This window comes from Camelus dromedarius, chromosome 9, assembly GCF_036321535.1.
Source record: "Camelus dromedarius isolate mCamDro1 chromosome 9, mCamDro1.pat, whole genome shotgun sequence".
Classification (NCBI taxonomy): Eukaryota; Metazoa; Chordata; class Mammalia; order Artiodactyla; family Camelidae; genus Camelus; species Camelus dromedarius.
Genome location: NC_087444.1, coordinates 49,606,391 through 49,634,104, shown reverse-complemented (window position 1 = coordinate 49,634,104; position 27,714 = coordinate 49,606,391). Strand labels below are relative to the sequence as shown.

General features: G+C 43.4%; 2 protein-coding genes across 17 annotated transcripts in view; one reads left to right on the top strand and one right to left on the bottom strand.

The window, feature by feature from the left end:
- ADCY7 (adenylate cyclase 7) overlaps window positions 1-8,078 on the top strand; it is a 61,751-nt gene extending 53,673 nt beyond the window's left edge. For 11 of the 14 annotated variants that reach the window (XM_064489179.1, XM_064489178.1, XM_064489177.1 and 8 more), the window contains 8 exons: window positions 733-926; window positions 1,816-1,906; window positions 2,293-2,448; window positions 3,183-3,329; window positions 3,952-4,056; window positions 4,416-4,530; window positions 5,130-5,254; window positions 5,466-8,078. In XM_064489179.1, coding sequence (XP_064345249.1) covers window positions 733-926; window positions 1,816-1,906; window positions 2,293-2,448; window positions 3,183-3,329; window positions 3,952-4,056; window positions 4,416-4,530; window positions 5,130-5,254; window positions 5,466-5,612 — 1,080 coding nt within the window. In that variant the 3' untranslated portion in view covers window positions 5,613-8,078. Of the gene's footprint in view, window positions 1-732; window positions 927-1,815; window positions 1,907-2,292; window positions 2,449-3,182; window positions 3,330-3,951; window positions 4,057-4,401; window positions 4,531-5,129; window positions 5,255-5,465 lie in introns of those variants that run through there. The other 3 variants (XM_031458478.2, XM_064489180.1, XR_010382319.1) reach the window with 2 other exon arrangements.
- A 1,055-nt stretch (window positions 8,079-9,133) lies between these two features.
- The window catches only part of BRD7 (bromodomain containing 7), a 40,341-nt gene continuing 21,760 nt past the window's right edge, over window positions 9,134-27,714 (bottom strand). Inside the window, exons 7-18 of one of the 3 annotated variants that reach the window (XM_064489184.1) lie at window positions 24,802-24,986; window positions 23,662-23,785; window positions 22,921-22,996; window positions 20,343-20,450; window positions 19,808-19,943; window positions 17,582-17,693; window positions 12,853-12,909; window positions 10,708-10,822; window positions 10,265-10,408; window positions 9,894-10,037; window positions 9,516-9,580; window positions 9,134-9,298 (exon numbers count right to left, since the gene is read on the bottom strand). In XM_064489184.1, the coding sequence (XP_064345254.1) occupies window positions 9,525-9,580; window positions 9,894-10,037; window positions 10,265-10,408; window positions 10,708-10,822; window positions 12,853-12,909; window positions 17,582-17,693; window positions 19,808-19,943; window positions 20,343-20,450; window positions 22,921-22,996; window positions 23,662-23,785; window positions 24,802-24,986 (1,257 nt within the window). In that variant the 3' untranslated portion in view covers window positions 9,134-9,298; window positions 9,516-9,524. Of the gene's footprint in view, window positions 9,299-9,343; window positions 9,581-9,893; window positions 10,038-10,264; window positions 10,409-10,707; window positions 10,823-12,852; window positions 12,910-17,581; window positions 17,694-19,807; window positions 19,944-20,342; window positions 20,451-22,920; window positions 22,997-23,661; window positions 23,786-24,801; window positions 24,987-27,714 lie in introns of those variants that run through there. The other 2 variants (XM_031458487.2, XM_031458488.2) reach the window with 2 other exon arrangements.

Genomic DNA, 27,714 nt, shown 5'->3' with positions numbered 1-27,714 from the left:
GGCATCAACAGGGAAGCGGGTGCACAGAGGCTGATGCATTTGCCTCACAGGCGGTAGAGCCAGGTGGGAGCGCCCTCCTGGACAGGATGAGGGCTGTGGGACTTGAGGGTGGTGGTGGTGAATTTGAGCTGGTCTCTAAAGGGCAGAAAGTTATGCGATGGGGGGATGGGAGAAGGGACAGTGAGAAAAAGCTGAGGCAGCTAGTGGACACAGTAGGTTTCAGGTGCTTCATGGGGAGGAGGTGGGGGAGAACTGAGGATGAAGCCAGAAGTAGGTTTGATCCAGCTCTGAGTGGAGTGTGAGAACTTGGTCTTTATTCTACGGGTAGTGGGGAGCCACAGCATGATCTTGAGCTGGAGAGTAACATGGGCAGAGATGCACTTTGGGAAGGGCCAGCTCATGGCAGAACTCAGACCACTGCCCTGACCTTGTCACAGCCACACCCCACCTGCAGTTTTATTTAGTACATTTTTATCCCTTGAAGTAAGCTCTCTTGCCATAATTAGAAATAAGAATACAGTAAAAACAACACAATACTAAAACGTTTTAAATTCTGTTGCCTGCTCTTTGTTAAGGGAGGTCAACAAGGCAAGAGAGTGATGCTGAAGACACACTGGCTCTTCCCAGGTTCCCCCATGGCTAAAGGTGCCCCTCCCTTTGGTGACCACTGGTCCAGGAGGTGCCTCTTGGTGACGGGAGGTAGTGAGGTGACCAACATCCCTGTCTTCCCAGTATTACACCTGCAGCTGCATCCTGGCCTTCATCGCTTGCTCTGTCTTCCTGCGGATGAGCCTGGAGCTGAAGGTCGTGCTGTTGACAGTGGCCTTGGTGGCCTACCTGGTGCTCTTCAACATCTCCCCATGCTGGCAGTGGGACTGCTGTGGCCACAGCCCGAGCAACCTCACCAAGACCAATGGCACCCTCAGGTGGGGCCCAAGTCACTCACTGCCAGGACCCCAGTCCCCCTGCCTGTCTTGACTGTAGCCCATTGCAGCACTTTTTGTTTTGCTTTGTCTCAGTGTCATTTCAAACTAAGGTGCTTTTGCATTCACAGTCCCCTCTGGACTGGACACCTTGTGGGGTGGTCTGGCAGGCGGCATGGTTTCCACTTCACAGAGGGGAAGTGCAAGACTCAGAGCTGAGTGTGACTCATTTGCAGGGGGATGTCCCTGGTCCCACAGAGGTCACCTGGGTCATCCTGTCTCTCGGCTGGTCTCCGGGGGAGCAGGGAGGAGGCAAGGCTTCAGCTCGAGCCCAGGTCCCTGCTTTGAGCTGTGTCCTGGATCTCCAGAGTTCTGGAAAGAGCCGCTGTCTATAGTCTATTCCCAGACAGATGGGAGGGTCTGGTGTGTGTGCATGGTTCCGAGGGGCTTTGGACCCCAAGTGGATTGAGACGGGCCTGGCTCCCCTTCAACTAAAAGGCAGGAGCTTGAGGACCCAGAACAAGGTTGTGCCTGCACAGTCCTGCCGACCTGCGAGCCCTGCTCACCTGCAGGAGCTCTGGCTGCCTTTGGCTGCTCCCCCGCCTGCCTGGAGCACTTTCCTTCAGACTTTGCCACGGCTCTTCCTTGCACCAGGTGTCAGCACAGATGTCAGCTCAGAGAGGCCTCCCCTATCTCCCTGTCAACCTCCACCCCACAACACTCTTTTCTCTACAACCTGAAGCCGTCTTGTTTGCTAAGCATGAGGACATGATCTCTGCTCTCTTGTTCACTTGCCCGCGGGCTGGCACTGTGTCTGGGCCCCTGCCACCTCCTGTGCCTGGGGGGCTTTGAGGGGAACTGGAGGCGACACCTGCCTTTCCCCTTCATCCAGCAGCCCCCCATCCTGTTCGTGGGATCTGAAGACAATGATCAATTTCTACCTGGTCCTGTTTTACACCACCCTCATCATGCTCTCCAGACAGGTACAGCCTGGAAATGCCCACTGCTTCCCTAGCTTTTCTCTCTACTTGGAGAGAGGATGGGCTGGGGCTGGGGCTGGGGCTGCCTCAGATTTGGAGCAGCACGCAAGACAGCAGTCTTTAGGGAAGCTCTGGCCCCTGGGTCTGGGGTCCTGAGTAAGTGTCCTTACCTCCCATCCGGGCATGAGTGACATTTAATCTTGCGAGTCACTCGAGTCATGGGTGACTGAGGTTTTAAGGCCCCTGGAGGGTGCCTACTGAGTTGGAGACCTTTGCCAGGGGCGCAGGGTGGGGGTGCTGGTGGGCTGGCTCCGTCACCCCCAGGGTTACAAGTGTGCCCTGTCATCGCTCACTGTGGCCAGGACTCTGATGCTGCCCTCTGTCCGCAGATTGATTATTACTGCCGCTTGGACTGTCTGTGGAAGAAGAAGTTCAAGATGGAACACGAGGAGTTTGAAACCATGGAGAACGTTAATCGCCTCCTTCTAGAGAACGTCCTGCCAGCCCACGTGGCCGCCCACTTCATTGGTGACAAGTTAAACGAGGTGTGGGCGAGAAGGGGCTCAGTCACTAGGGCAGGGAGCCTGAAGGCATAGACGCTGTCCCGTGGAGTGAAGTGTTACAGCTGCCACATGCTTTCTGCACCTGCTTTCTGTGGCTCTTGGGCCCCACGGTGCGCCCAGGAGGCCATGGTGGTATCCGCTGTAAGAACACAGGCTTTGGAGTCAGAGACCTGGGTTCCGGTGTGATTGTGGACAAGATGCCTCATTGCCCTGGGCCTTGATTTTCACATCTGTAAAAAGGGGCTGACTGCTTGGCTGGCAGGATTGTTGCAAGGAGCAAATGTCCAGGGCTTTGTAATCTGGACCATCTGTTGATCAAAACATGCATTTCTACCAATTTTGTGTAGCAGTGAGCTTTACAGATGTGGAAACCCAGGCCCAGTGCGTATGGAACCCAGGCCTCCTGCCTGTTACCTTCTACTGCCCCGGGGCTCTCAACCCCAGCCATACAGACCCAGGGTACTTAAGAGCCCAAAACTAATCTGAGCTTAACCCTCCCCGACCAACCGATTCAAAACCTATTCTGTAACAGCCCCCAGGTGGGTCTCAGGTACAGGCAGGCTGGGAACCACTGCTCAGCACCCCCCACCCCTGACCCCCTCCCCATGCCAGTAACATCTGCTCCTGGAGCGGAATCGTCTCCAGGGCCTGCTTCCCCGCCCCCACACGAGGCCGGGGGGTGCCGCAGAGTCTCACTTCTTCTCACCCCAATCCAGGACTGGTACCATCAGTCCTACGACTGCGTGTGTGTCATGTTTGCGTCTGTGCCGGACTTTAAAGTGTTCTACACAGAGTGCGACATCAACAACGAAGGGCTGGAGTGCCTGCGCCTGTTGAATGAGATCATCGCTGACTTCGATGAGGTGCGCCCCAACCTCCCCGCTGCCTGCGCGGGCGGGGCTCCCCCCCACCCCCGCCCTGAGCTGGAGGAGAGGGTGGGGGCGTCCTGCACCCAGTTAACACACATGGTGTGGCTCCCTTGGGAGGAAAACACATTACACAAACTATAAAAGGTACATACAAATTTTGTTTTTTCAATAAGTATTTTGTTATCTTCCCTGTGATGGGCAGCTTGCTTAGATTAGATTTAGGTCCTTGTAGAACAGTCTGATTTCCTGCTAAGCCAGTGTCATCAACCTGTTTCAGAGGAAGTCAGTTTGGGCTTAACTCTCAGCTGCAGACAAATAATCGACATTCCTGTGTAGATACTGTTGGGTGGTGTGTCTGCTCCTTAGCAGGACCAAGAGCAGATGAGGATGGAGGAGACAGGGAATGTCAGGGAACAGAGATGAGAGGAGGAGCAGAGAGAGAACCCAGAGGCTGTGTCCCCACTTGGACGGAGGTGTGAACTCAGCTGGGAAGGGCCCAGCATGTGGAATGTGTGCACGGGAAGTGGTGCTGGGAGGGAATCCTAACCCTTCTCAGCATCTGGGACAGCCCCGGCTGCAGCTGTGTCATGTGGCCCTGCTTCCCTTTGTCCTACAGCTGCTGTTAAAGCCCAAGTTCAGCGGTGTGGAGAAGATCAAGACCATCGGCAGCACATACATGGCAGCGGCAGGGCTCAGCATCCCCTCAGGGCACGAGAACCAGGTACTCCGCCTACTTGGTGGCCTCCCGTCCCAGCCCTAGACCTGTCTTTTACCTGAAAGGGGCACCTCCCCATGCCCCATCCTATGGGAGAAGGACAAAGCCTGAGGGAGGATTCTGGTGAGGGTCTGGGGCATGTGGCCCCTCACCAGGAGGGGATCTTCAGTGGCAGAGCAGGTTCTGGAGCCTCTGCAGAGGGTCCCATCAATGCCTGCCCCACTACCCCCGCCACGGGTTTCATGGCCGGGCTCGGGCACAGCACTTACCAGCTCAGGGGGCTTTGGAGTGTCCACCTGACACCTGGTGGAGGCAGGAAGGCGGGTGTGATGGCCCCGGCCCCGCGTGCAGCGCTCTGTCCACAGGACCTGGAGCGGCAGCATGCCCACATCGGCATCATGGTGGAGTTCAGCACCGCCCTGATGAGCAAGCTGGACGGCATCAACCGGCACTCCTTCAACTCCTTCCGCCTCCGCGTTGGTGAGGCCCTGGGGAGGCGGGTGGGACTGTGCAGCCCCTGTCTCCTGGCAAGCCCACTCTCAGCCCAGTGTGCACTGCTATCAGTTATGATAAGTTGCAGAATTCTCTCTGACCCTACAACCTCAGCGATTACCCAGTCGCTCCTTGCATACTATTTACAAAGTTATTTTTGAAAGTCTTAAATAAATACGAATATATCACTACAGAGAATGCAAAGCTCAGATTCCTGGCTGTAAGCAGGTGACCTTAAAATACACTTAGAACAAAGCAAAGTCAATAACCTAACTAGTCATTGTTAGCTAAAAGGGTCAGTGCCCAAAGCCTATTCACTCTTCGCTAAGAGTTAGCAGACATGAGGAAAGTGTTAACACTGGACACAAGCTTCTCCTCGAGTAAAGCAGAGTCTGAGAAAGAACTGTCAAGGTTCGCCCTCCTCATATCCTAAGTACCATCTCCTGTCCCAGGCTCAGGAAGCACTGTTCCAACATTCATTTCAGTTGTGTTCTGTCAATGCCTTCTGTGGTTGCCGGGTGGATTCTGTGGCCTTACAAGCCTGAGGTTTGCCTCTATGATCTGCCAACTGCAAACATTATCTTCAGGCATAAACCACGGGCCCGTGATTGCTGGAGTGATTGGGGCACGGAAACCTCAGTATGACATCTGGGGAAACACGGTCAATGTCGCCAGTCGAATGGAAAGCACTGGAGAACTTGGGAAAATCCAGGTAAAAACTCACCTGGGGAAACCTGTACCCAAGGGGAAGAGACCTTCGCAGAGGTGAGGGAACCCGGGTGTCAGTCAGCTGTGGGATTCTAGCAACAAAATTCTTGAGGGAAACCAGACACGTATGCTGCCTGTCGGCCGACTTCTGTCTGTCCCTCCCACGGCAGGTTTTCTTCCTGCCTCTGAAGACTTAGCTTTCTTTTCCTTTTCAGGTTACGGAAGAGACTTGTACCATCCTCCAGGGACTAGGTTACTCTTGCGAATGCCGCGGACTCATCAACGTCAAAGGCAAGGGTGAACTGAGGACTTACTTTGTCTGCACAGATACTGCCAAGTTTCAAGGGTTGGGGTTGAACTGAGGGCTTTTGGTGGATGCAGAACATGCTGGAAGCCCGTTTCCTTCCCTGAAGCAAGCCAGGGGGAAGGCGCAGCCCCACACCAGTCATAAAGGCATTCCAAGGGCGTGGCCACCACCACCCTGGCTGGTGGATCTGTGTGGCTTCCTTGGACTTGCACGAGAGGATTTCTCAGAACGTGTGGCCTGAGGCGGCTCCCGAGCCTTATCCTGCACAGGCAGCCGGAACCTCTCTGTTGGTCTGCGATACGTCCTCCACCACAGCAGGAGAGGGCTCACTTGTGAGCTCCAGACCCTCATCCCCTCAGTGCCGTGGGGGAGTCGTCAGAGCACGACCCGGAGCACACACGCCCCTGGCCGCGGCCTGTACGCTGCGCAGGCGAGACTCACCCTTTCTAGTCTAGGGGGCTCCTTTCTTCCCAGCGGACCAGCTACAAGATTCCACATTTCTCACACAGGCATTCTGGTAAACAGTTGAAAGGGTGTCTTAAATCGATACATGGTTTCAAGCAGTAAGGAGAAAACCCCACAAGGGACACTTCTGACTTCTTGCCATCTCTGGCATGTGTTTGTTTTAAGTGGATACATTATTAATGGCGGTATCATCTTTTTTAATGACTTCCTGGATGCTAGACAAATTCTCTTCCCTCCAGTATAGTCTTTTTGCCTTTGTACCCGCTGGCACAGAAGTGGGACCACTGTCCAGTGTGAGCGTCAGGGATCAGCTCAGCTGTGGGATGGAGCTCTGAGGAATGTGACTCAAAGCAGGAAGGCAAGGAGCCTGCACAGCCTGGGCTTCGAATCAGACAACTCTGAAGCCAGCATTCTGAGGTCAGGTTCAGTAAGCAGAAAAGCCTAGGAAATAAGGTATAAGCCCATAGCCCTTCCCTGACTCCTGCATTTTTAAGCGCCCCCTGCAATCTTCAGCTCTGTCTCAGTTTTGTATTGGAAAGGCGTGGGTCTGTGGAGAGAGAACCTGGACAACCTGCAGTACTTCCTTCCTTCTCTTCAGTCCTCAGAGCTAGCTAGTGTTTTGAAGAGCTTTAAAACTAAAAGGCGTGCTACCCAGCATAAGCACGTACAGAGGTTCCCGTGTCTGGGAAGCCAGCCCTCTCACAAATGTTGAGACGGTCTTGTTCTGAACCGAAAGAATTAAGGCAAGTGCTAAAAACTAGGTTTGTGAGATGTGGTCTTAACAGTGCTTCAACTCAGAAAAAATCGAAAGAAGTCAGCCTGTGATTCCAGGTAAGGAATAACCAAACTGCCCAGTCCCCTCTCTGAACCACAGTGTCCCCTGGATTTCTAATACAGCTGAATTTTTAGCTAGAAGTCACCCAGGAACTCCCCTGAAATTATACAGAAAATCTTGCAAACATGAGACTTTGAAAGATTACACAAAGCTGCAGACAGGTGACTGAGCAGCCAGGCTTCCCGGGACAGCGGGCCCGGGGGTGAGACGCCACCCCAGCCACGGGCGGGGGAACCGGAGCCGAAGCTGCGGCCGGCCTGCGCTGTGTCTGGCTTGGGGCTGGGCGGGCTGGTGGCAGTGCGGTGCACCGTATGAAACTGGAATAGGTATGAATAAATCATAAGAACTTGGTGTCCTAAAGGAATTTTATGGCAAAAACGCTGGTAAAGGAAATAAGCCTTACTTAAATTGCCTTTTTTACACACCAATTCTTCATGTAAAGGGCTGGTTTCAGGTGAGTACTACACTGAAATCTATACCCTGAAAATCATCAGTGACCAGGGCTGCTCAGCAGGGCCTTCCTGGGGCGTCAGGGAGGTTCTGTCGCTGGTACAGTGTAGACACACATCAGTGCGCGGGGCCCCTCTGAGGGGGACATGCTTCTTTCTACTCTTGCAATATTCAAATTACCTTTTTCCTCCAGCAACGGAAATCCCAACTGGGAGTTTAAAAAATAACTGGTTACCACTCATGTATTTTTCTTTATTTCCAATGAAAGTACTGTGCTTGGATAAGAATATTAAGGTTTTAACTTTTGATGTTCAGATCATAGTGTATAACTGACCATAAAAACCACTTAGTTATTTTTTATAAATCTGTTTTCCAAATACCAAGTCATTTCTTCATAGGTGTCATTTTGCTTTATGACAGGACAAGTATCTTTTCAAACACTGACCTTCTCTAGGGGTCAGGGACTTGCTTCAAGTTTCTACTAAGGTGGGCTCACTGACATGAGTAAAAGTCACACCTGAAGTTTTCTGGTTGGCTTATTAAGAAAATTTCCTAACAGAAAAGAGCATTAACCACTGTATACATTGTACATATGTACAGAAGTATGCTTGGAGAAAGCACACACAAATGACTAGGGGTTATGCTATATACTGAATATTTATAGATCTGTAACATTTGTTTCAAAATGTTGTATTTCATTTTTATAAAGTACCAGTATTCCTACTTTGTTTAGCTTTTCACCGATTAAATTAGCAATTTAGAAAACCTGAATAGCCTGAAGTGTTTTGAATTTAAATGTTTTCTTGGCCTTTGGTAACTTACCTTAGCTAAGTAGATCAAGTTTAAGAATTAGTTATGACCTGAATTACACTGGAGAGACAAACTCTAAAAGGACCTGATAAATACTTATTTGAACTGATTCTTTAATTCTCTTGGCATATGATTTCAAGTAGGTTTTTGGAAGATTAGGTCATTTTAACTCTCTTGAGAGAATCAATTTTCCTTCATCCTACTTGTTAAATGTTAGTTTTCAAAGTCAAGAAAATAATAAAACGGCTTCCTGCCTGCGTGTTTTACAGAAGGTCTCCCAACAGTCTGAGCAGGGTCTTAAACTTAATTTGTTCACTAAACTAGGCTACAGTCTAGTGCCTGGTTATAAAAGAGAGCCACATAACATGGTATCCTACTTAAAGAATTAACCTGCTCAGGCACTTGGCCTTTGCATTTCAGAAACAAGTAGATGAGTATTAGTTTAGGGGCATGGCAGGGGCGTAGGTGACCTGTGAGAAACAGAAATGTAAACTTTCCTTTAAGCTTGTTTATCCTTGTGTATTCAAGAATGCGTTAGTTTGTTATCTTATCTGTCTTATCCTTTTACTATAGTTCCAAATAACCCTCTGACAAATGGCAAAAACCACTCAAAGAGGAACACCAAGTAAGTTAATGCTAGGAAACTCCTGGTAGGTTTTTTTTGTTTGTTTTTGATGGTATTTGTTTTTGGTAGTAGCAGAAAGCCCCTAATCACTTACCTAATCCTCCTAGATGGGGACATCACTCCCAACAGGTATGTAGGGGACATACTAGTAACTTCTAGAGTTGCTTTAAGTATTTTTATCTGTAACAATGGAAAAATCTCACTGGATGGGGATGCTTAAGGAGTTTCTCAGGTACCGTCCTGTCTGTGAAACGTAAGGAAGGAGCACTATCCTTATTCTGAAAAAACTCTGCCAGGTCTACTCCCACCCACTTTCTGCCTGCTGTGGTGACAGGTCAGTCATGTTCCTCCTAAGGCCACTTTCTGAATAAATCATCAAGGTGTAATCTGGTAAGTTAGGAAACATTTGGTTATAATTTCCTTAATGAAAAGTATGGCAGATGTAGAAAATGAGGGATTTCAATTATCTGGAGGAACTTCTTTTAATGGATCATCATGAAAAAGGCTGTTTCATTTTCCAAGCTTTCCTCTATCACTTCATCCTCAGATTCAGCGCCTGAGGAAGGTGAAGGGGTAACTTAGCTGACACGCACAACACAGCTCGCAGCCCCAGGTTCAGCTTTATTACCTGACAGAAGTCCAATCTCTGGAACATTAAAATTAACTGTTCCAGAGTTTAATTAAAAACACAATTTACAAATATTTAATATCTTCTGAAAAGCATGTCCAAGTTAAGAATGAAAAAAATATATACATAATATATACTCAAATACCAGTTAGCTTCAAATCCCATCAGGTCCACACTCAGTAACATCAGTCTTTTTAGGTTCTTCAAAATCTGGGGGGGAAAAAAACCTTCATTCAGCCTTTTTTCCTTTTAATTAAAAAAAGGATGTGAAAGAAAAGAAGAGTAATTTGACAGCACTTCTCTACCATGTCAAAGGGTCAAGACTAGGTACTCACTGTAGCTTTTTTTTTTTTTGCAAATGTGTGGAATCTTTATTCTTTAGACAAGATGGAAAGAAAACTAAAACAGTTTATACGTTAACATGCAGAACAAAACCTTTCAGATGTTACTTGGAGGGAGAGGACTGATGTCTCCTTTTACTCACACTTAGCTCTCCAGTCTCCCAGGGACACAGGGCACGTACCTTCTGTTAAATCTACAAAGTTGTTCTCAGTGACCGGGGCAGGGACGGAAATCCCCATCGCTTTTCGGACTCCGTACGTGCTTACAATATCACCTGGAGTCACTTGCTGTGCAAGTTCTTTAAGGTTATTGGTCACTTGTTCAGCTAGAAAGAAAGAAAAAAATCAATATAAACACAGTTCAAGGTACTGAAATGTGATTCCTTTAGATAACTAAAAAAAACAAAAGCCCAATAAATATATAAATGCAAAAAAAAAAACCCTCCCCCAAACTGTCCATGAATATTTCAGGGTTACTTCCCAGTGGCATCACAACTCAAAGAGTTCTTCCTTTAAGCACCCCAATTCTCCTCTTGCTGGAGGTACAACATACCGAGATGCATTTCTCTGTATGAGGGACCCAAGAGACAGATCATGTTGGGAGGGGGTCTTGTGCTCAGGCGCTCATTCTGGGCTTCCTGGAGCTCCCGGAGCAGTTTGGTGGTCTCGTCAAGTTTCCTCTGGAACACTTCAGCTTCTGGGTGGTAAGAAAAATAACTTACTAAAGACCACATGGACATATTTGTATTTGATCTTATGCAGTAAACTGAGTACTGTGCCCTGGGGTTTTGCTATTTATTGGTTAGTCTCCTCTCCTCAAAGGAGTAATCCCCCTCAGATGAAATCAATACCACAGACATGCTTTACTCTTCACTGACACATGGCCACCAACGTGCTCCTATAGTGAATGGCTGTGTTCATCTGTGCTCGTGTGACATTAAATCTTCACTGCCTGTGTCATGAAGTGCTTCCTTCAAACCCTCTGGAGACACTCACCTTCAGAGTCAAAGACTTCAACTGGAGCTCCGAAGTTTGTTACTGCTTTCAGTGCTGTGAGCCTGTCCTGATTACTGGGGTCTAAACGCCCTGGTGGCTCAATTTCTGTAACCTGCTTAAAAAAAAAAATTATTTGAGCTTGCTAAGCCCTGACAGTGCTAGAATGAGCATGCTAGTAAGATGGCTTGTGTTTATAAGCCAAGTTATTTCACCTATTTAGAGTTATAATTCTGATGCCTACAAAAACCTTTAAAAAACCATCCCCAAATCCTGGCAGACATGTTCGTGAATCTACACTTCTGTAATGGAATGGCGTGTCTCACACAATCTGCATCCTGTGTCTCATCACTACTCTGAAGATAAAAGCCCTGTTCCTGCCTGCACCGGGAAGAGCTTCTGCTGACTAAGACAGTGCATCATGTTGCCGAGGTTCACTGGCAACGTTCCCGTCTACACACTTGCACTCCCTGTGGAAGATCTTGAACATAAGATATCTCCTGGGTCTCCTCTGGGGCCCATAGCCAGGCTGACAGTATTGCACGGGAGAAAAAAAATCCTAAAAAAGGTGGAGTCTTATTTGTGGAATCAGAAGACTCAGACTTCCATACTCCCAACACTGCTTTTTGGGAATGGATAAATCCTGATAATGAGTCACCAAAAGCTGATGGTCCCATTTAGACTTTGGTATTGCACTCTAAGCTCCATCTGAACACCCAACTTCTCTGCCTCCATGCAGCCTACAAGTGTGTAGTGGAGAAAACCGTATCAGTGCATACTAATGGTCTGCCATTCCAGCTGGGCTCTTACAACGCTACTCAGTATACACTTCTTACCCTGCTTTCTTTCCCATTCTCAAGATCTCTTTCATTCTTGTCTGCTCACTAAGCACACAATGTTGCTTGGCAACTCTGTCTTGAAAAATGCCATGGTTATGTAAATACAATCTACATTTGCATCTATCTTTACTTGATCTCACACCTTCAGGTCTTCTTTCCCCTCAAAGGGCTTACATCTCTCTGATCTTTAATGTCCCAGTTTTCCTCCACTCATTTAACTCATGGAATCTTTACCTTTTGTCCCCACCATTTCACTGAAATTATTCTGATTATGATGACAAATGACATCTGCTAGACTCTCTTACTGGGCTTCTGTGCAGCATCTGACACTGCTGGACTCTTTCCTGCATGCCATTCGTTCATGGTTTCCCCACCTTAACTGCTGGTCTTCTCCAAGGCTCTGTTCTTTGACCCTTTCCCAGTCTACAAGTTCTGCCTGGATGATCTCATTTACCTTAATAACTACAGTAATTCTACCCTGACACCAATGACTTCCACACGCTGCTAATAATGTCCTAAACCACACACAGCCCTGCAACTGAATGAAATTTCTCTGCCTGACAAAGGTGTGCTCCTTTTCCTGTACGTCCAATATGAGCTAACGATATTATCTGCCTCATGCTCCAGCTCCTGACAATTGTAGTTCTACCGTATTTTTCTTTGTTACACATCTTTATTCTCTTCCTTTATATTGTTATGCTAGTTAGTTTTCTGCTGAGTAAATCCCATAGCTTTTCACTGGTCCCCTCCCTCCAGCCCCTCTCTTCTCCACATTTTATCATAGCATCCTATCTTCAAAGATAAAATCTCAACTTCTCAGCACTGTTATGTATGACTCACTATCATCTGGTCCTCACTACCTTTCCTCCTCTCTCCAGGTGCCCTGTGCTCGCTCACGTTCTGGGCGCTCTGCACACCTGGATCTGTTTATGTCATTACACAGGCAGTTCAGTTCTACCCGCTGTGGATGCCTGGCCCTGCTGCTGGAGAACGCCTGTGCATCCTTCTAGACCTGGTTCATCCAGAAGCCCCTGTGAGGCTCCCCTCAGCTCTGCAGAGTGGCTGGGCCCTCCGACCTGTGTCCCCACGGCGCGCACACTGGCACTGGGTGGTGACTGGTGTTGGCTCCCTTGTTTACATGCTCGTCGACTGCACAGCTATTACTGACATTCCCCACAGGCAAAAGAGTTCTTTTATCTTAGAAGATACTACAATAATTATTTTTCCTTTAAAGTAAAAGCTTTATCATTTAGGCTTTTTAGCTTATTCTCTATTTAAATATTTTTTATAAAGCATAAAATATAATCACCTCCATTTCTTTTGCTGTGTCAAGTGTCCCAGCCTGGACTTCATCTTCAGGTGATGACTATAATAATAAAGAAAAACACTTCATTAAAAGATGAATAAGGCAAATATCAAGGAAACAAAAATATCAAGAATTTCATAATAAAAGAAATTAAGAATATGGATTATTAAAATAGAATTTTAAACTAAAAATGAATTAGATATAATTGTTAGCATTTTAAGAGTATTTTGTGAGTCCAGAGTACCTATACTGGCGACTTCAAGATTTGACAGTCTAGGGGAGGTGCCAAGATGGTGGAGTACAGGGACTCCAGGTCGCCCTCTCCCACGAATACACCAAGAACTATGTCTACAAACCCAGTGAATTGCATAGAACACCTACTGAACTCTGACAGAGTGTCCCTCGCTTTGAAAAACTGGAGGATTCTCACAAAATCCAGTAAGAGAAAAAAAGAAAAAGAAAAAATCAGTGCGGGACTGGTCCTGCAGGGAGTGAGTGGCAAAGGAAGAAAGGTACCCTCATGCTGGGACACATCCTCTCCAGCCAGGAGGTCAGTGGGTCAGAAGTGGAGCTTCCGAGGCTCAGAGGAGAATGTGCTGGCTTCTTGGCAGACAAAATGAAGACAAACTCCCATGGAGGGTCCTTGCGATCCCTGGCCCTAGACACGAGCCAGCAGGGACAAGGCGGGACCTGCTGCTGGAGATTGGTGAGGAGCCCGGGCAGAGGGCCGGGGCCCACAGCACAGAGGCAGCCTCAGGGGACTGGAGGGTGGTGTGAGCTCTGGCTGGGGGTGTGTGTGGAGAACTGCTTGGGACCCTCCATAAAAAGGTACCACTGCTGGTGTTCGTGGCAGGGAGGAGAGTGAGGCAGCTGTGCCATCACCGCTTTCTCCACTTGGCTCTGTTGTTGGTGTGTTCTCTCGAGAAGAGAGGTGGGGCTCGGTCACAGCCACTGCTGCTGCATGGAGACAGGGCTGCAAGCTGAATCCATACCCAGCAGCCCTGCAACTTTACAGCGGGGACTTACAGCGGGGACTGAGATTTGTTCACAGCCCCAGGCAAAGAGGGCGGATTTGTGCTCTCTGGACCCTGTGCCTCTGGGAGGAACAGGCAGTGAGTTCCAAACAGTGGGGGTGGGTGTAGTATACAGTATGCAGAGGCGGGGCTGAGGTCTGTGCTGACCCTGTGGCACCACGGATTCAGGTGTGTCATTGCACACTCACTACGGTGGCTCCCAGCACCAGACACTGGTGGGTCTGTGCTGGTGGTTCCTGGGGCCCAGAAACCTGGGGGACACCAGAGTGGGTAGCTGACATTCCCACAGCTAAGGCAGGGACAGATGCAGTATCAACAAAGAGCACTTTCTAAGCCCACATAATAAGTGACAGACAGCACCACAGAAAGCACCTCGCAGCGTACATCTCCTGCGGAGGTACACTCAGCGACTCTTCTTCCCAGCTGAAGCCCTCCAACACTGCCCACCACACACCACAGCTCAGAAATAGGTCTAGAAGCCTCTATGCCAGCAACAGGGGAGCAGACCGGCCCCCGTCAAGGCTGTGACCACAGAACAAAAAGAGAGGCCCCACTTAAAAACACTCAGGGTAGGCTCTTATCGCCATGACACCAACCACACCCCCAATCAAAGGGATAACAGACCGCACACATGGAAGAAAGATGTGGCAACCATCCATACTAAGAACAGCCCTTGCACCAAAACTATTAGATGCACAGTCTACACAGGAATGCTCCCACTTTAAATAAATAAAAACAACAACAAAAAATAGCCCTTCAAGACCACAGTAGATAACCGATACTCCGAAATCCATAGAGCCAGAGAAATATAAGTAAAACGAAGGAGCAGAGAAACCACTCCCAATTAAAAGAACAAAAGAAGTCCCCTGAAAGAACAATGAGACAGACCTCAACAGTCTACTAGATCATGACTTCAAAAAGGGGGTGATAAAAGCACTGAAGGAAATAGGAGAGACTATGAATAGAGACAGAGAATACTTAAAAAGGAAACAGACACTGTAAAGAGGAGCTAATTAAAACAAAACACAATGGCTGATAAGAGCTGAGCTAAAGGTAGTCAAAAGCAGACCAGATAATGTAGAGCAATGAATAAGTGATTCAGAAGACAGGATAAAAGTCACCCAATCAGAAGAGCAGACAGAAAAGCAAGTAAAAACCAATGAAAGCAATATAAGGGACCTATGGGATAATATATAGTGTGCCACCCTATGCATAATAGGGGTCCCAGAAGGAGAAGAAAGAGAAAAGGGGACTGAAAAGGTATCTGAAGAAATCATGACTGAAAACTTTCCATACCTAAAGAAGGGAACAAATATCCAAGTATAGGAAGCACAGAGGGTCCCAAACAAGAAGAACCTAAACAGACCCACACCAAGACATATTATAATTAAGATGGCCAAAGTTAAAGATAAAGAAACGATTCTAAAGGCAGCAAGAGAAAAACAAAAAGTTAGTTATAAGGGAACCCCCATAAGGCTCTCAGCTGATTTTTCTACATAAACACTGCTGGCCAGAAGGGAGTGGCAAGATAAATTCAAAGTCCTGAATGAGAGAAAGCTGCAATCTAGGATACTCTTATCTGGCAAGACTACCCTTTACAGTAGGAGAGAGAAAGAATTTCACAGACAAGAAAAACTAAAAGAATTCAGCAATACTAAACCTACCCTAAAAGAAATACTGAAAGGTCTACTCTAACTAGAAAAGACGTAGGAAGCTATAGAAAAGAGAAAACCATAATTGGAAATGCAATAACTACAATAAGGGAATAAACATGAAGATATAAAAAAGGACACCAAAATCATTAAAGGTGGGAGAGGGGAACAAGAAAACAAAGTTTTTTTTTTCTCTTTTTCTTCCTTTTTCCTTCATTCTTTTTAGGATGTGTTTGAGCCTACATGACTACTAGTCTAAAGCAAACAGATACAGTAATGGGTTAATATAGTTGAAAAACAGGGTAACCATAAATCAAAAGCATATAATAGTCACAAAACCCAAAAAGAAACAAAGTTAATACAAAAGAAAATTATCAAACCAGAAAAATACTGTAGGATATCACTTACACGTGGGATCTAAAAGACAAATGAACTTATTTACAAAACAGAAAGAGACTCACAAACATAGAAAACAAACTTATGGTTACCAGTGGGGAAAGGGGGTAGCAAGGGATAAATTGGGAGTTCGAGATTTGCAGATACTAATGTATATAAAATAAATAAACAACAAGTTCATACTGTATAGCCTAGGGAACAATATTCAATATCTTGTAGTAACTTATGGTGAAAAAGAACATGAAAACAAATATATGTATGTCCATGTATGACTGAAGCATTATGCTGTACACCAGAAACTGACACAACACTGTAAACTGACTGTCGATTAAAAAAAAAGATTGACAGTTCTATGCCTGATCAAGAAGCTACATGCATGTGTAAAAAGGTATTTGGTAAACAGAATACAAGGACTCAAATGGAATCTATTTTTAATAACTGGTGGTTGAAATCTCTGACAGAGAAGACTGGAGAACTCTAGGGCCTATTCTGCATTAAAAATGGCAATACTGTTCGACATCAGAGGATTACTGTAAAATATTTAAATGCTATAGAGAACGCGAAAGCCTCCCATAATCCTAGTCATGTGCAAAAATCAGTAATCTCTTTTCTTTTTTTGAAAGGTTATATTGTGATTTACTTAACCAAGTCCCAGTTTTAAAAAACTGTAAACACTGTATCCCTTATATATTACTTATTTTCTTAAATTCTGAGAAGAGGAACTGCTGGATCAAAGGGCAGAGAAACTTTAAATTTGAAAAATATTGCCATATCAACCAGATGGAAGATACTCAATTTTAGTTCAAGACTTTTAATTAATTCAGATTGATGGGAAGAGAATAGTAAAAATATTTTTGAATTCATGTAAATCTGAGTATTTTTTAGGTCTTGTAAAGAAAGCAGTTCATTTATGTGCTAAGACTGTGAAGCAGTTCTCACTGAACCTCGGGCGCTGACTCAGCTTTGCCAAGAGGGCAAGGACCAGCAGCCACAGGTAGTGAGGGCAGAGGACAAGGCAACTACAGTCACAGCCTCCAGGAAGAGTTATGACCCCTGGGGATACAGGGTTCCTCTAATTATGGTGACAAGGACATTTCTGAGATCAACTCTCCTGTATGCCAGAAGGAACATTTTCTGGTTCTAATCTTTGAGCCAAGTCTGAATTATCCTGGATTATGAACTACATCCAACTGAACTGGAGCTAGTTTACAAGTGTTAATAAAAGACAGCAATGAGGAAGCTTTTTACTTTTTCACTTGAGGCTCCACCGTGTTATTACTACAAAATAAGGAAAAGGACATTCCCTATCATTTTAGTCAACTCAGTTTCAAGCCAGTGAGCAGGACTTCCTTTTTTTTTTGTTAGGGTACATAACACAAGTTGACTTCTGAGTTATAACCCCCATTTTTGATTCCTACATTCCCAAGATGAGGAGATAATGACACTCCTCTGGCCCTCACAGATCCTGGTAGCCGAGTTACTCGTTTCCGTTCATTGTCCTCCACCCATGGTCTCCACCCAGGCTGGGCTGTCTTTTCAGCGGAATGGAGTTCAGCTGTCACACTGGTTAATCCCATGGTTTCATAACACTGACGACTAACACTTGAGAGCCAGTGATAAAGCACCCTGTTTCTTTAGCAGCATTCTTACCATCTCCGACTCTTGCAGGATTCTAGAATGTCCTCCTTTTGTTAAGACATCCAGTAAACCATCTGCCATGACATATGGATAATCTTGGCATGCGGCCAAAAACTCATGGATGCTGAAAGAGAGCGTGTTGGGAAAGTCACTTTCATATAGAAATCATCTCTACTGGTGTAATCTACTACCAGAGCCAACTGTTTCATTAGATGCCCTTAATTTATACACCATGACGTGAAACTTTCCATCCAGGCACAACACTGTACTTACATATTACCAGTGATAAATTTATCATCATGAGAGAATTAAACAACATCAAGAACACCGTGAAAAAGAAATGCTCCTGGGGAAAACTTCAAAGAAAAACAAGACTTGTGATGGCGGGGTCCAGGGCTCAGCGTGTGGAGCTCTTTCCTTCTCCCCTTCACTTCCCCACTAGGTGATTCATCTCAGGACTCTCACATGTACTAAAAGACTCTCAAAGTTCCACCTCCAGTTTGGACCACACTCTTTGGCAGCTCCATCTGGAGGTCTAACAGGGATCTCAAAATGTCCAAAACTGAGTTGCTGGATCTTCCTCCCAAAGCAGTCCCTCTAAAATCTTCCCCATCTCAGTCAATAGCAATGCCATCCTTCTAGATTCAGTCTAAAGCCCTGGCGTCCTCCTTGACTTCACTCTCTCACACCCTGCTTTGATTAATCAAGAAATCCTACCGGCTGACTGTTGATTCCTTCTCATCACCTCAGTGCTACTCCTATGGTCCAGTTCTCATCTGGATTATGACAGCAGTTCCCGTTTCTTCCCTTGCCCCCATGAAATCTGTCATCCAGATTTCAGCAGCCATAGTGATCGTTTTAAAATTATAAGCTAGATTGGGTTACTACTGTGCTCAAAATCCACGAGTATTTTCCCATCTCACTTTGGGTAAAATTCCAAGTCCTTAGAAAGATCTAATGCCATCTGTTATCTCCCCTACACTCTTTCTGCCCCATACTGCTCTTCTTGGTCTTTAAATGTGTCACGTAGGTTCCCACCTCAAGGCCTCTGCACAGCTGTTCCACAGGCTGGAATCTCTTCTTTCAGACAGCAGCAATGTTTGCCTCTTTACCTCCTTGAGTTTTTGCTCAATGTTCACTTAGCAAAGCCTTCCCTGACTACCCTATTTAAAACTACTCTCCTTCTCCCAGTCTTAGCACTATCCTCCTTTGTGTCTTTACTTTTCTCCAAAACACCTGTTACCATCTGACAGGAAGGCACAGGTCTTTGCAAGTACTGTTCCCTTGTGGAATCCCCAGCATCTAGAATGCCTGGAACATAAGGCACATGAAATGCCTATTTGTGGAATGTATGGATGAATAATCCAGAAAGAATTTGTTCAAACTGGCCAGAAGATATGTGAAGGATACAAATGGCCTGATCTTAAACCAGTCAGTCTCTGACCTAGGGACCCCTGCCTTGTAAAACCACTGCCCCCACTACTACCATACATATATAAAAGTGAACAGCCCTCCCTTTGTCAGAAAACCAGGAGCCTGGTTGATCCATGGAGTTAAATCATTACACATAATGAAAGCTAACAAGGTGCTGGTGCCAAGGAGGAATAACCCAAGCTCAGTGCCCCGCCACAAGCCAGAATCCCAGTAAATCAAGATGATATCCCATCCTGGGATGCAAAGTACCCAGCATCCTAAATAAGAGCAAAGAAAGTTATCTTCCCACAGAAACATGCAGTAAGAGATGGATGAGTGTAATTGCAATAGTTCACTGGTACATGACGGGTCTAACAGGCACGGATATGGGCTGCCTTACGAAATGAATCCTGTCCTATCTCTTGGGGAAAATGTGCTGTGGGTTCCCAAACTGAGTAAGTGTGGAACAACTCACTGACACACAAAAATGTTACAGCAGAGCAGAAGACACATCAACATTCTGAAGCAACAAGCTCCTGAATTTTAGTACGTTGAGGTACACAGCATCTTTAAAAAGATATTTTTGTAAGAAATAAAATAAAATGCCAACATCAGAAAATATTAGGGAGATAAACTCTTTAAAATATTCAGTTGCCATTAAAGGATGATGATAACTAAGGGTCTATTTAATTATTGTCAAATTAAAAAAATCACAACACATTTTCTACCCTTTGAATTACTCTGTAAGTCTATCAGTAGGTCACTTAGGTGTGTTAGTACTTTAGGACAATGCAGCACTCTAACACTGATGAACCGGTGACTCACCTGAAATCGCTCGGGAGCTCAGAGTCTTCCCCATACGTTGAATAGATTAAATCAGAATCGTCCTTGCTGATATTTGCAAATGTGGAGTCATAATGTGGCGCATAAGAACTGTAGGGTCCATAATTCAAATACAACACTTGAGAAAAGAAAAGAACCACAATTAAAAAAACTATAATACTATTCTTTAACTTGTATGTCAATCTATTTTGTTGTTTTATTAGATTCCTGCTAACTTTGCTACTGCATTGACTGGCATACAAATCTAAGGTAAGTACCTTCTCCCAAACATGTACTTGTAAAGTCGCAACTCAAGTGAAATTTTCCCTATGATGGGAAAAGGAAAAAAGAAGTAACAAAACTCATTTTGAATATTAACACTGATTTTTCAGTTTCTTAAGTTAATAAAATAATTAATGTTACAAAAATACCGTGAAGAAAGTGTATAAAGTAATAAATGGTAGTTATGCTTCTTTTCCCCAACTCCTTGAAAGACAGAAGAAAAGAGAAAAAACATGACCAACATGTGGGGGCTTACCTGGAGTTACTTTGTTCCTTTTATCTTCTTTGAACCCCTGCAAAGTATTCACTCCAGACTGAAGTCTTCCAGTCGTCATCCCCAGTCTCACGGGGCAGTAGCCTGGTTCTGAAACATGAGACAGTCATGGTGGAGTGGGCTCGTGTGGTAACGAGCCAAATGGTGCTCTGCAGTCTGCGAGCACACTGTGTGGTGCCATCCACAGGACGCTGGGCAGCCCTCACTATCCCCATTTCTAACGTAAGAAAACCTGAGCTTAGAATGGCAGGAATGCAGCCAGGACCAAAATCTGGTCCTTTCCATTATATTCTACTGCTTCCTGGAATTCTTTATAATCATGTGGCACACTTCACTTTAAAAAACATGTTTAAAAGCTGGACCTTTTAATGTTAAGATAGTAGAAGTAAAGCAGCAGAAAAGGTCAAGTAAAAGACTGGGTAAGGGAAAATACCCAATTAATGACAAGAATCCATAATACAGTGAGGATAAATTAATATTCACAACAGACAGACTTGTAGTGCAAGGAAGATAGCCTTTAAAGATGTGAATCAGGGATGAACCCCCATAATGACACTGGAAATCTGTGATATAAGCACAAGAACTGAGAAGGATGATAGCAGGAGAAAACGTGGTCTCCAGCAAAATCCTACAGGAAGGCTGTTGTCTCCTCAAGAAGAGTCCTGGTTTTTCTAACACGACCACACTGCAAGAGATTCTATTGCCACAGGTCATCAGTGTGACAAAATAAAAGCACTTGTGAGAACCTTCGAACATCTAAATCAGATCTTCTTTCCTTGGTAAGCAGTCTGGAATTTGGTGTCCTAACTGGTACTGGCACCTCCAACCAGGAGGATGAAACTCGGGGTGGACAGGGGCATCTTCTACTGTAAGCCAGAAACTGGTCTCTTGAGGGAGCTGCTCTAAGTGTGAGAAGTCAAATTTTGGCCACAGCTGATAATGTCTACAGGAATGGGAAACCCAGAAAATCACACCAAGAGCAGAGACCAGAACCTCAGGTACAAAGAAAGGGGTAGATCTTTTTTTTTTTTTGGCATACTTATTTTTATTGAAGTACAGTCAGTTTACAATGTTGTGTCAATTTCTGGTGTACAGCACAATGCTTCAGTCATACGTGAATATACATATATTCATTTTCACATTCTTTTTCACCATAAGTTACAAGATACTGAATATAGTTCCCTGTGCTATACAGTATGAACTTGTTTATCTATTTTATATATATCAATGTCTGCAAATCTTGCACTCCCAAAGGGATGAAGGTCTTAAGGTGTCACCTAAATCAACCTAGCTGCATCTCTTATCAAAATTTCCCCACAGCTATACTAGAAAGGGCAATGTTCTTAATTCTGTGGCATTTTCTTTGACCTGAAACCCTAAAAAATTCTACTATGAAAATTTCATAAAAAAGTAAAAAAATGAGTTTTGTTTGAAAACATAGCACCAGTTCTTTTTCTTCTAAGTACAGGAGCCTATCAGTGTTCTCCTCTGCACAATCAAGAGTGGATGCTGAGAACATCGACAGGCTCGCCCTTTCAGTCTTCAAGTGCATCAAGCTCTTCTCTGCTTCAGTTTCTTCTACCTGCTATTCCCCAATTCCTTACTCACTATTTTGGGATTAACCTGAACATCCCCAGACACTAGACACTCCTGTTACAGACTACCACAGCTGCTCCGTTCCTCTGTCGTACTGATTCGTGGTAGATAAGGTTTACATTATTTTTGCTTGTGTCCTCCTTTCCGCACCCCACAGGACGCAAGAGGAAGGGACTTGTCTCTTCCTGTTCTGTTCCCTTTTTACACCTAGCTGCACCTCATGCTCCTAATACAGAGCCTTGCTCACAGCAAAACAGTAAGTACTGGAGACTATTTCCTAACTGTCATAATTCATTTTTGTATCTCCAATTATCTCTCTCCTAATGACAGTATGAAAACAGGTATTTATAAAACAATATTCTCATATTTGCTTGTCACAACATATGATTTTTTCCTCTCTCAGAATGACAAAAATTTCCCATTCTTACATCAAATTTCAAAATATTCCCTATATTCTCTCCATTAACATATCATTTGAGAAAATATAAATATGACCGAGGTTCTAAAACAGTGATTCCCAACCTTAATAAACTTTCTATCAACCACAGGGAAAGACATATACATTATTCCATTACCATTAAGGTACTGTATGGCATATATATTCATTCTATTCACGGAAATTAAAACGTCAAGTTAAATTTATTATGCCATGATCTGAGGCCTTTGAGATACTTCAAGAAATAACTGAGTCTTTACCCCACACCTAGGGCTAGAAATTAATATTTTGCTTTGTTAATGGTGAATATGATATTCCAGGAACTTTATATTTTAATAAAGTTGATCTGCTGTACCTATTTTGGGATAAAATAAAGTTAGGCCAGCTGTTACCATGAAATACACAATGCCTGGCCAAGTTCTTTGTGGATAATAATATAGTTGGCTTTAACAATATTCAGACTTGTTGCTTTAAAACGTTAACCTAGGTAGCATCAAGTTCATGCACAGTCTGATTTTGTGAACGTACCTCCTACAACAGGATCCACAGGATGCAGGAGACCTAGTGTTGTTGTTCCATCTGGTTTTCTCCTTTCAAATTCACACTGCAATGACCCAAAGTATTCAGTTGGTATAAACAGTTTTATATACCATATACAGATACATATATAGCTCACCAGAAAACCTTACCTTAGTTTAGTCAAACTAATATTATAGATGGCTCCATCATTACACTCATATCAACTTTCATACCTGTCTCTATGTACACAAGTGCTCATGGGTTAAAGAAATGAAGGTTAGAGAAATCTCAGAATTTAAAGAGCTGTGTGGGTCCTTAAGGCCACCTAATTCTGCTTACATTATTAAAAAAGGACACTGAATACTAGGGAAGGGGAGTAACTTGCCCAAAGTCATGTATTAATTCATTTGGTTTTAGAAACAATGTGTAAACAATATGATTGCAAAAGACCAGTGATAAACGCTTTCTTTTAAGCTTAAAATACATGGTTCATTTTCCAACTTTAGAACACATTATCTTCACTTAAAAAACAAAACAAAACAAAACCCCAAGTCCTTCTACCCAGTAATAGAGGATAATATTAATCATGTACTTTTACAAACAAATACATTATTACTTTTTCTTCTATGTGTGGTCCTAAAGAGTTCTATGGCAGATACGGATTAAAAGTACACAAGAAACTTAAAAACTTAAAAGTTTCAGACAACCTGAAATCAGTAGGTAATGAAAAGAAAGGAAAAGCTCGATCACCTGACTATTAGCAAGCCGCCTGGTCAGCTTTCCTCCAGATTCCTTAACAATGCGGTCAATCTGCTCCTGCTCTCTTTCTAAATTGTTGCTTTTAAATTTATCTTCAAGTACATCTTTGTCTTTCCTGAAAACACACATTAATACTAAGTAAAAAAAAAAAGAATAAGATGAAAACATTAAAATGTAATTCCAAATATGAGTACAGTTAAAGTAGAGGAGACATTTGTACTACTGACACCAATTAAAACTGTTCCTTAACAGTCTGGTAAGGGGCCCTAATAACACACAACTAATAAGGCAAACCAAGTATACTGGTTAGTTCTTTCCCTTTTTGTGTCCAGTGTTATTTGCTTTAAATGCTTTTCTTAGTATGTTCATAAAAATGAACTCTACATCAAATATATTTTAAAGAAGGGGCGCACAATTTGTTTTATAATTTGTTTCAAGTTCAATTTTTAAAATTTAAATTTAAAATAAACATACATTTAAAAATGTATAAGTCTTAGAAATATAGCAAAACCCTGCCACAAGTTTACCTCCACTGCATTATGACAGCAGAAATCCCAAACTGTTAACTACAACCCCCTCCCAGGGTTGACAGCAAAGTGCTGGGCATCAGGGCTGGTGGGCTGTGGTGTGAGTGGGACATACATGACTGCATCTGGCCGTGCCAGCTGCTGCCTGGTAGGACCAGTGGTTCATTACTGCTCCTACCAACTGACATTGAGTGGAAAACACGCACACATCCCAGTGACAGCCCATCTGTTTAGAAAGTAGCTCTAACTGTGCTTAGGCTTAAAAGTACTGTCTCAATTCCTTCATAGAAAAAGGTAAAGAAAACACTTTTTTTCTTAAACAGATAGTTCTATTAAAATAAACTCACTGACTCTAAAGATCTCTAATTTATTGGTTTTAAAACTACTTTCATAAAGAATACATATTCAGAACTACTTTCTGAGCTGTGTTGGGCTAATTCTATGTAGTGCTCTGTATGAGAATATGGGTATCATATCATCAAAATGGACTTTCATGACAAAACCCAATCCACCACCAACCTAAGGCAGGGCCCCAGTCAGTATTTTCCCCCCTTAACTGGCTTGAAAAAGACTGCTTAACCTTAGTATTTCAAAGATTCTTTACTTTTTATTTTCCTTATTGGGGCTCTTGAAGGCTGGTGCCTCAGCGTCTCCGGAGTCTTCCCTCTCTCTCTGCCAGCAGCCGCTGTCCTCCCCACTCTGAGAGGTGTCTATTTTATCTTTCTGCTTTCGACTTTTCTGCAAGTCTGCCATGAAGTCTATGCTCTGCTTCAGGCTCTGAATTCTCTCCTACAAATATTCAAGAATATTCTTATTGCATGTTTGTCATTCATTTTTAAAGTAATGCATTCTTTTTTCCCACAAGTTTGCACTTATGCTGTCATTAACTAGGGAAGAAAAACAATTAAATGTAATCATACCAACAAAGGAGAATATTTAGGAACCAGGACAATAATATCTGTTCCTTTAATTCAGATCATTTCCGACATAAGAGAAAGCTTTTTATAACTTTACTGCATCATCAGAAAGTTCACAGAAGAGAAACTTTGAATAAAGACTAAGTATTCTTTGCAGCACTAAATTTTAAAAGTAAAACTTAGTTTAATAGTATGTTAAAATTTTATATTTAACAGAATGAGTTCTCTTTTGAAATTTAAGAAATATCAGATATTTAAAATCTGGAGCATCTGAACACGTGAAGATCCCTTATATTCTGGTACCAAGGGATGATCACTGATGACTTTGGCATTCCTCTCTGTGAAAACATGCCTCAAGGAGAACAAAAGGCTGCTAGCATAGCTTCTTTCTCAGAGCATATAATGTTCTAACCGAAGAAGTCTTGTTTTTATTTTGTGAAACGTGCTGAATTTTCCACTGCACTGATATGCTGTGAAATTTTCATCATGGTTAAGGGCTTGAGGTTTCTGGACAAATGTTAAACAGGCAGATTTGTTCCTAGTGACTGTTCTCCCTTTTAATTCTGAGTGTTGTCACTGGATAAAATATGGAGTGCAGTCTCCTTAGGGCTGCATAGCAACAGCAGGGAAGACTTCTACAGAATAATAAAAACTAAGAACTGGACAGGACCAGAAGTAATTCAAATAAGAACAATGTAGCCCAGAAATGCTAAATGACGCACCTAAGGTCACAGAAAAAGTGACTAAGACCAGGGCTCTTGACTCTCATGATGGGGCCTTTCCTCATCATACTATGCTGTGTTAGCAGTGTGAACTGTGAGAGCCTCAACAAATGGACCCTTTTTTACTGGACTATAATTTTAAAATATTGTAAAAATAATTTTAAAATAACTATTTAAGTAATATTTTTTATTGTAGACAAAGATATGGGTAGAGAAAATAAAAACCTTGTTAATTTATTATTCAGATAGGAGAAATGTTAACGGGTTTATCATTCTAGTATTTTTCTAAAGATTACACACATTAGCAAACTGGAATTATACTGGACATTTTGTAACAAGCAAAAACTTTTTTTTTCAGTTAATAAATTTCAATCATCTCCCCTCTGTATCATTAAATAGTATTTCATCCCATGTGCATCCCATGGTTTAATTAACAACTTCCTATTGGACATTCAGCTTATTTCCAAGTTTCCATTATTATAAATAAGTTTCTAGGAATCTCTATCTCTTTAGGATAAATCCTAGAAGTAAAAAACACTAGGTCAAAGGGGATGAAATACTATTTACTGCCAAGCTGCCTTCCAGGAAAGCTATATTAACTTATATATTAGTATTTAAAAGTTTTACCAGTGTTTGAAATTTTCTCTGTATGCCTGGCAAACTGAATGGTACTACTATTTTTTAAAAAGACTGCTAGCTGATTTTTAAAAACAGGTCTTATTTTAACATAAGATAACATAACATAAAAATATTAGTGAGTGTGATTATTTCTGTATGTGTTTATTGGCCTTTTGTGTTTCCCCTTGTGTATGTCATGTAAGCCATTTCTTAATTCATTTATTTCTAGTACCTGAAACAGGTTGGCACATAGTAGGTATTCAATAGATGTTGGTTAAATGAATGGGCTTAGATGACAAAGTTCTCGGTAACCTCCTTAATTTCCATTCTAGAATTTTATAAAGCAGAACCTAAGTTAAGAATATCTGGGGAATCTTTAAAAACATAATATGTGTAAAATTAAAATAATTCAATTAGACACATTTTCCAAATTTCAATACATCACAGAAAAAAGGTGAGTTTCATTATTTTTACTCTGAAACCGATGTCCTTCTGTTTTGGCATTAAAATGTCTAAATCAGCATACTATATCAATTCTCAATTTTACAAATGACTAAAATGGCTTGAGTCTTTGCTGTTAATAATAGCTAATACCTACTGAGTGCTTACCCGCACACCAGGCATAATTCTGTGAGGTAAGTACTACTGTTAGGCCATTTTACATGACTGGAAAAAGGCTGAGCAGGGTTATGAGGCCTGCCTAAGGTCACACTGCAGCTCAACAACAGCCAGGACTTGAACCTTTATTAGTCTGGTAATTAGCGGCTGGTGAACCAAAGCCACTGCACTACAAATAATACTGTGTATACTATAATGCAGCATTTACTATACTTAGGAGATCAAAAGTGTTATTCTATACATGTACATTCTTTATAAAAATAACATATCTATTAATAGTCACTATTTGTGTGTAACTGAAAAAAATGATGGAAGATCACTCTATAATCTTTACACCGAAAATTCAAGTTAACTTTGAAAAGATACCATTCATGGAAGGGTGTGCTGGGCTCTCTTGGGAAATGTGCTATTAGAAGAGTAACTCAGAAGGTCTAAAGTTAAATGTTTAAAAATCACTGCTGTTAAGGATCCCTCCCAACTAGGGTGGAGAGAACAGTCAACAGGAAGCTATAACACAGGATGGGTAGGGCTCCTCAACAGGAAGATCTGAAAAAAGGGAAAAAAGCGAGAGAGAAAAGAGAAAGTAGAGAAGAAAGTTTATTTCCTTTGCTTCCAGCCATCCTACCTCCAGTAAAACGCAAG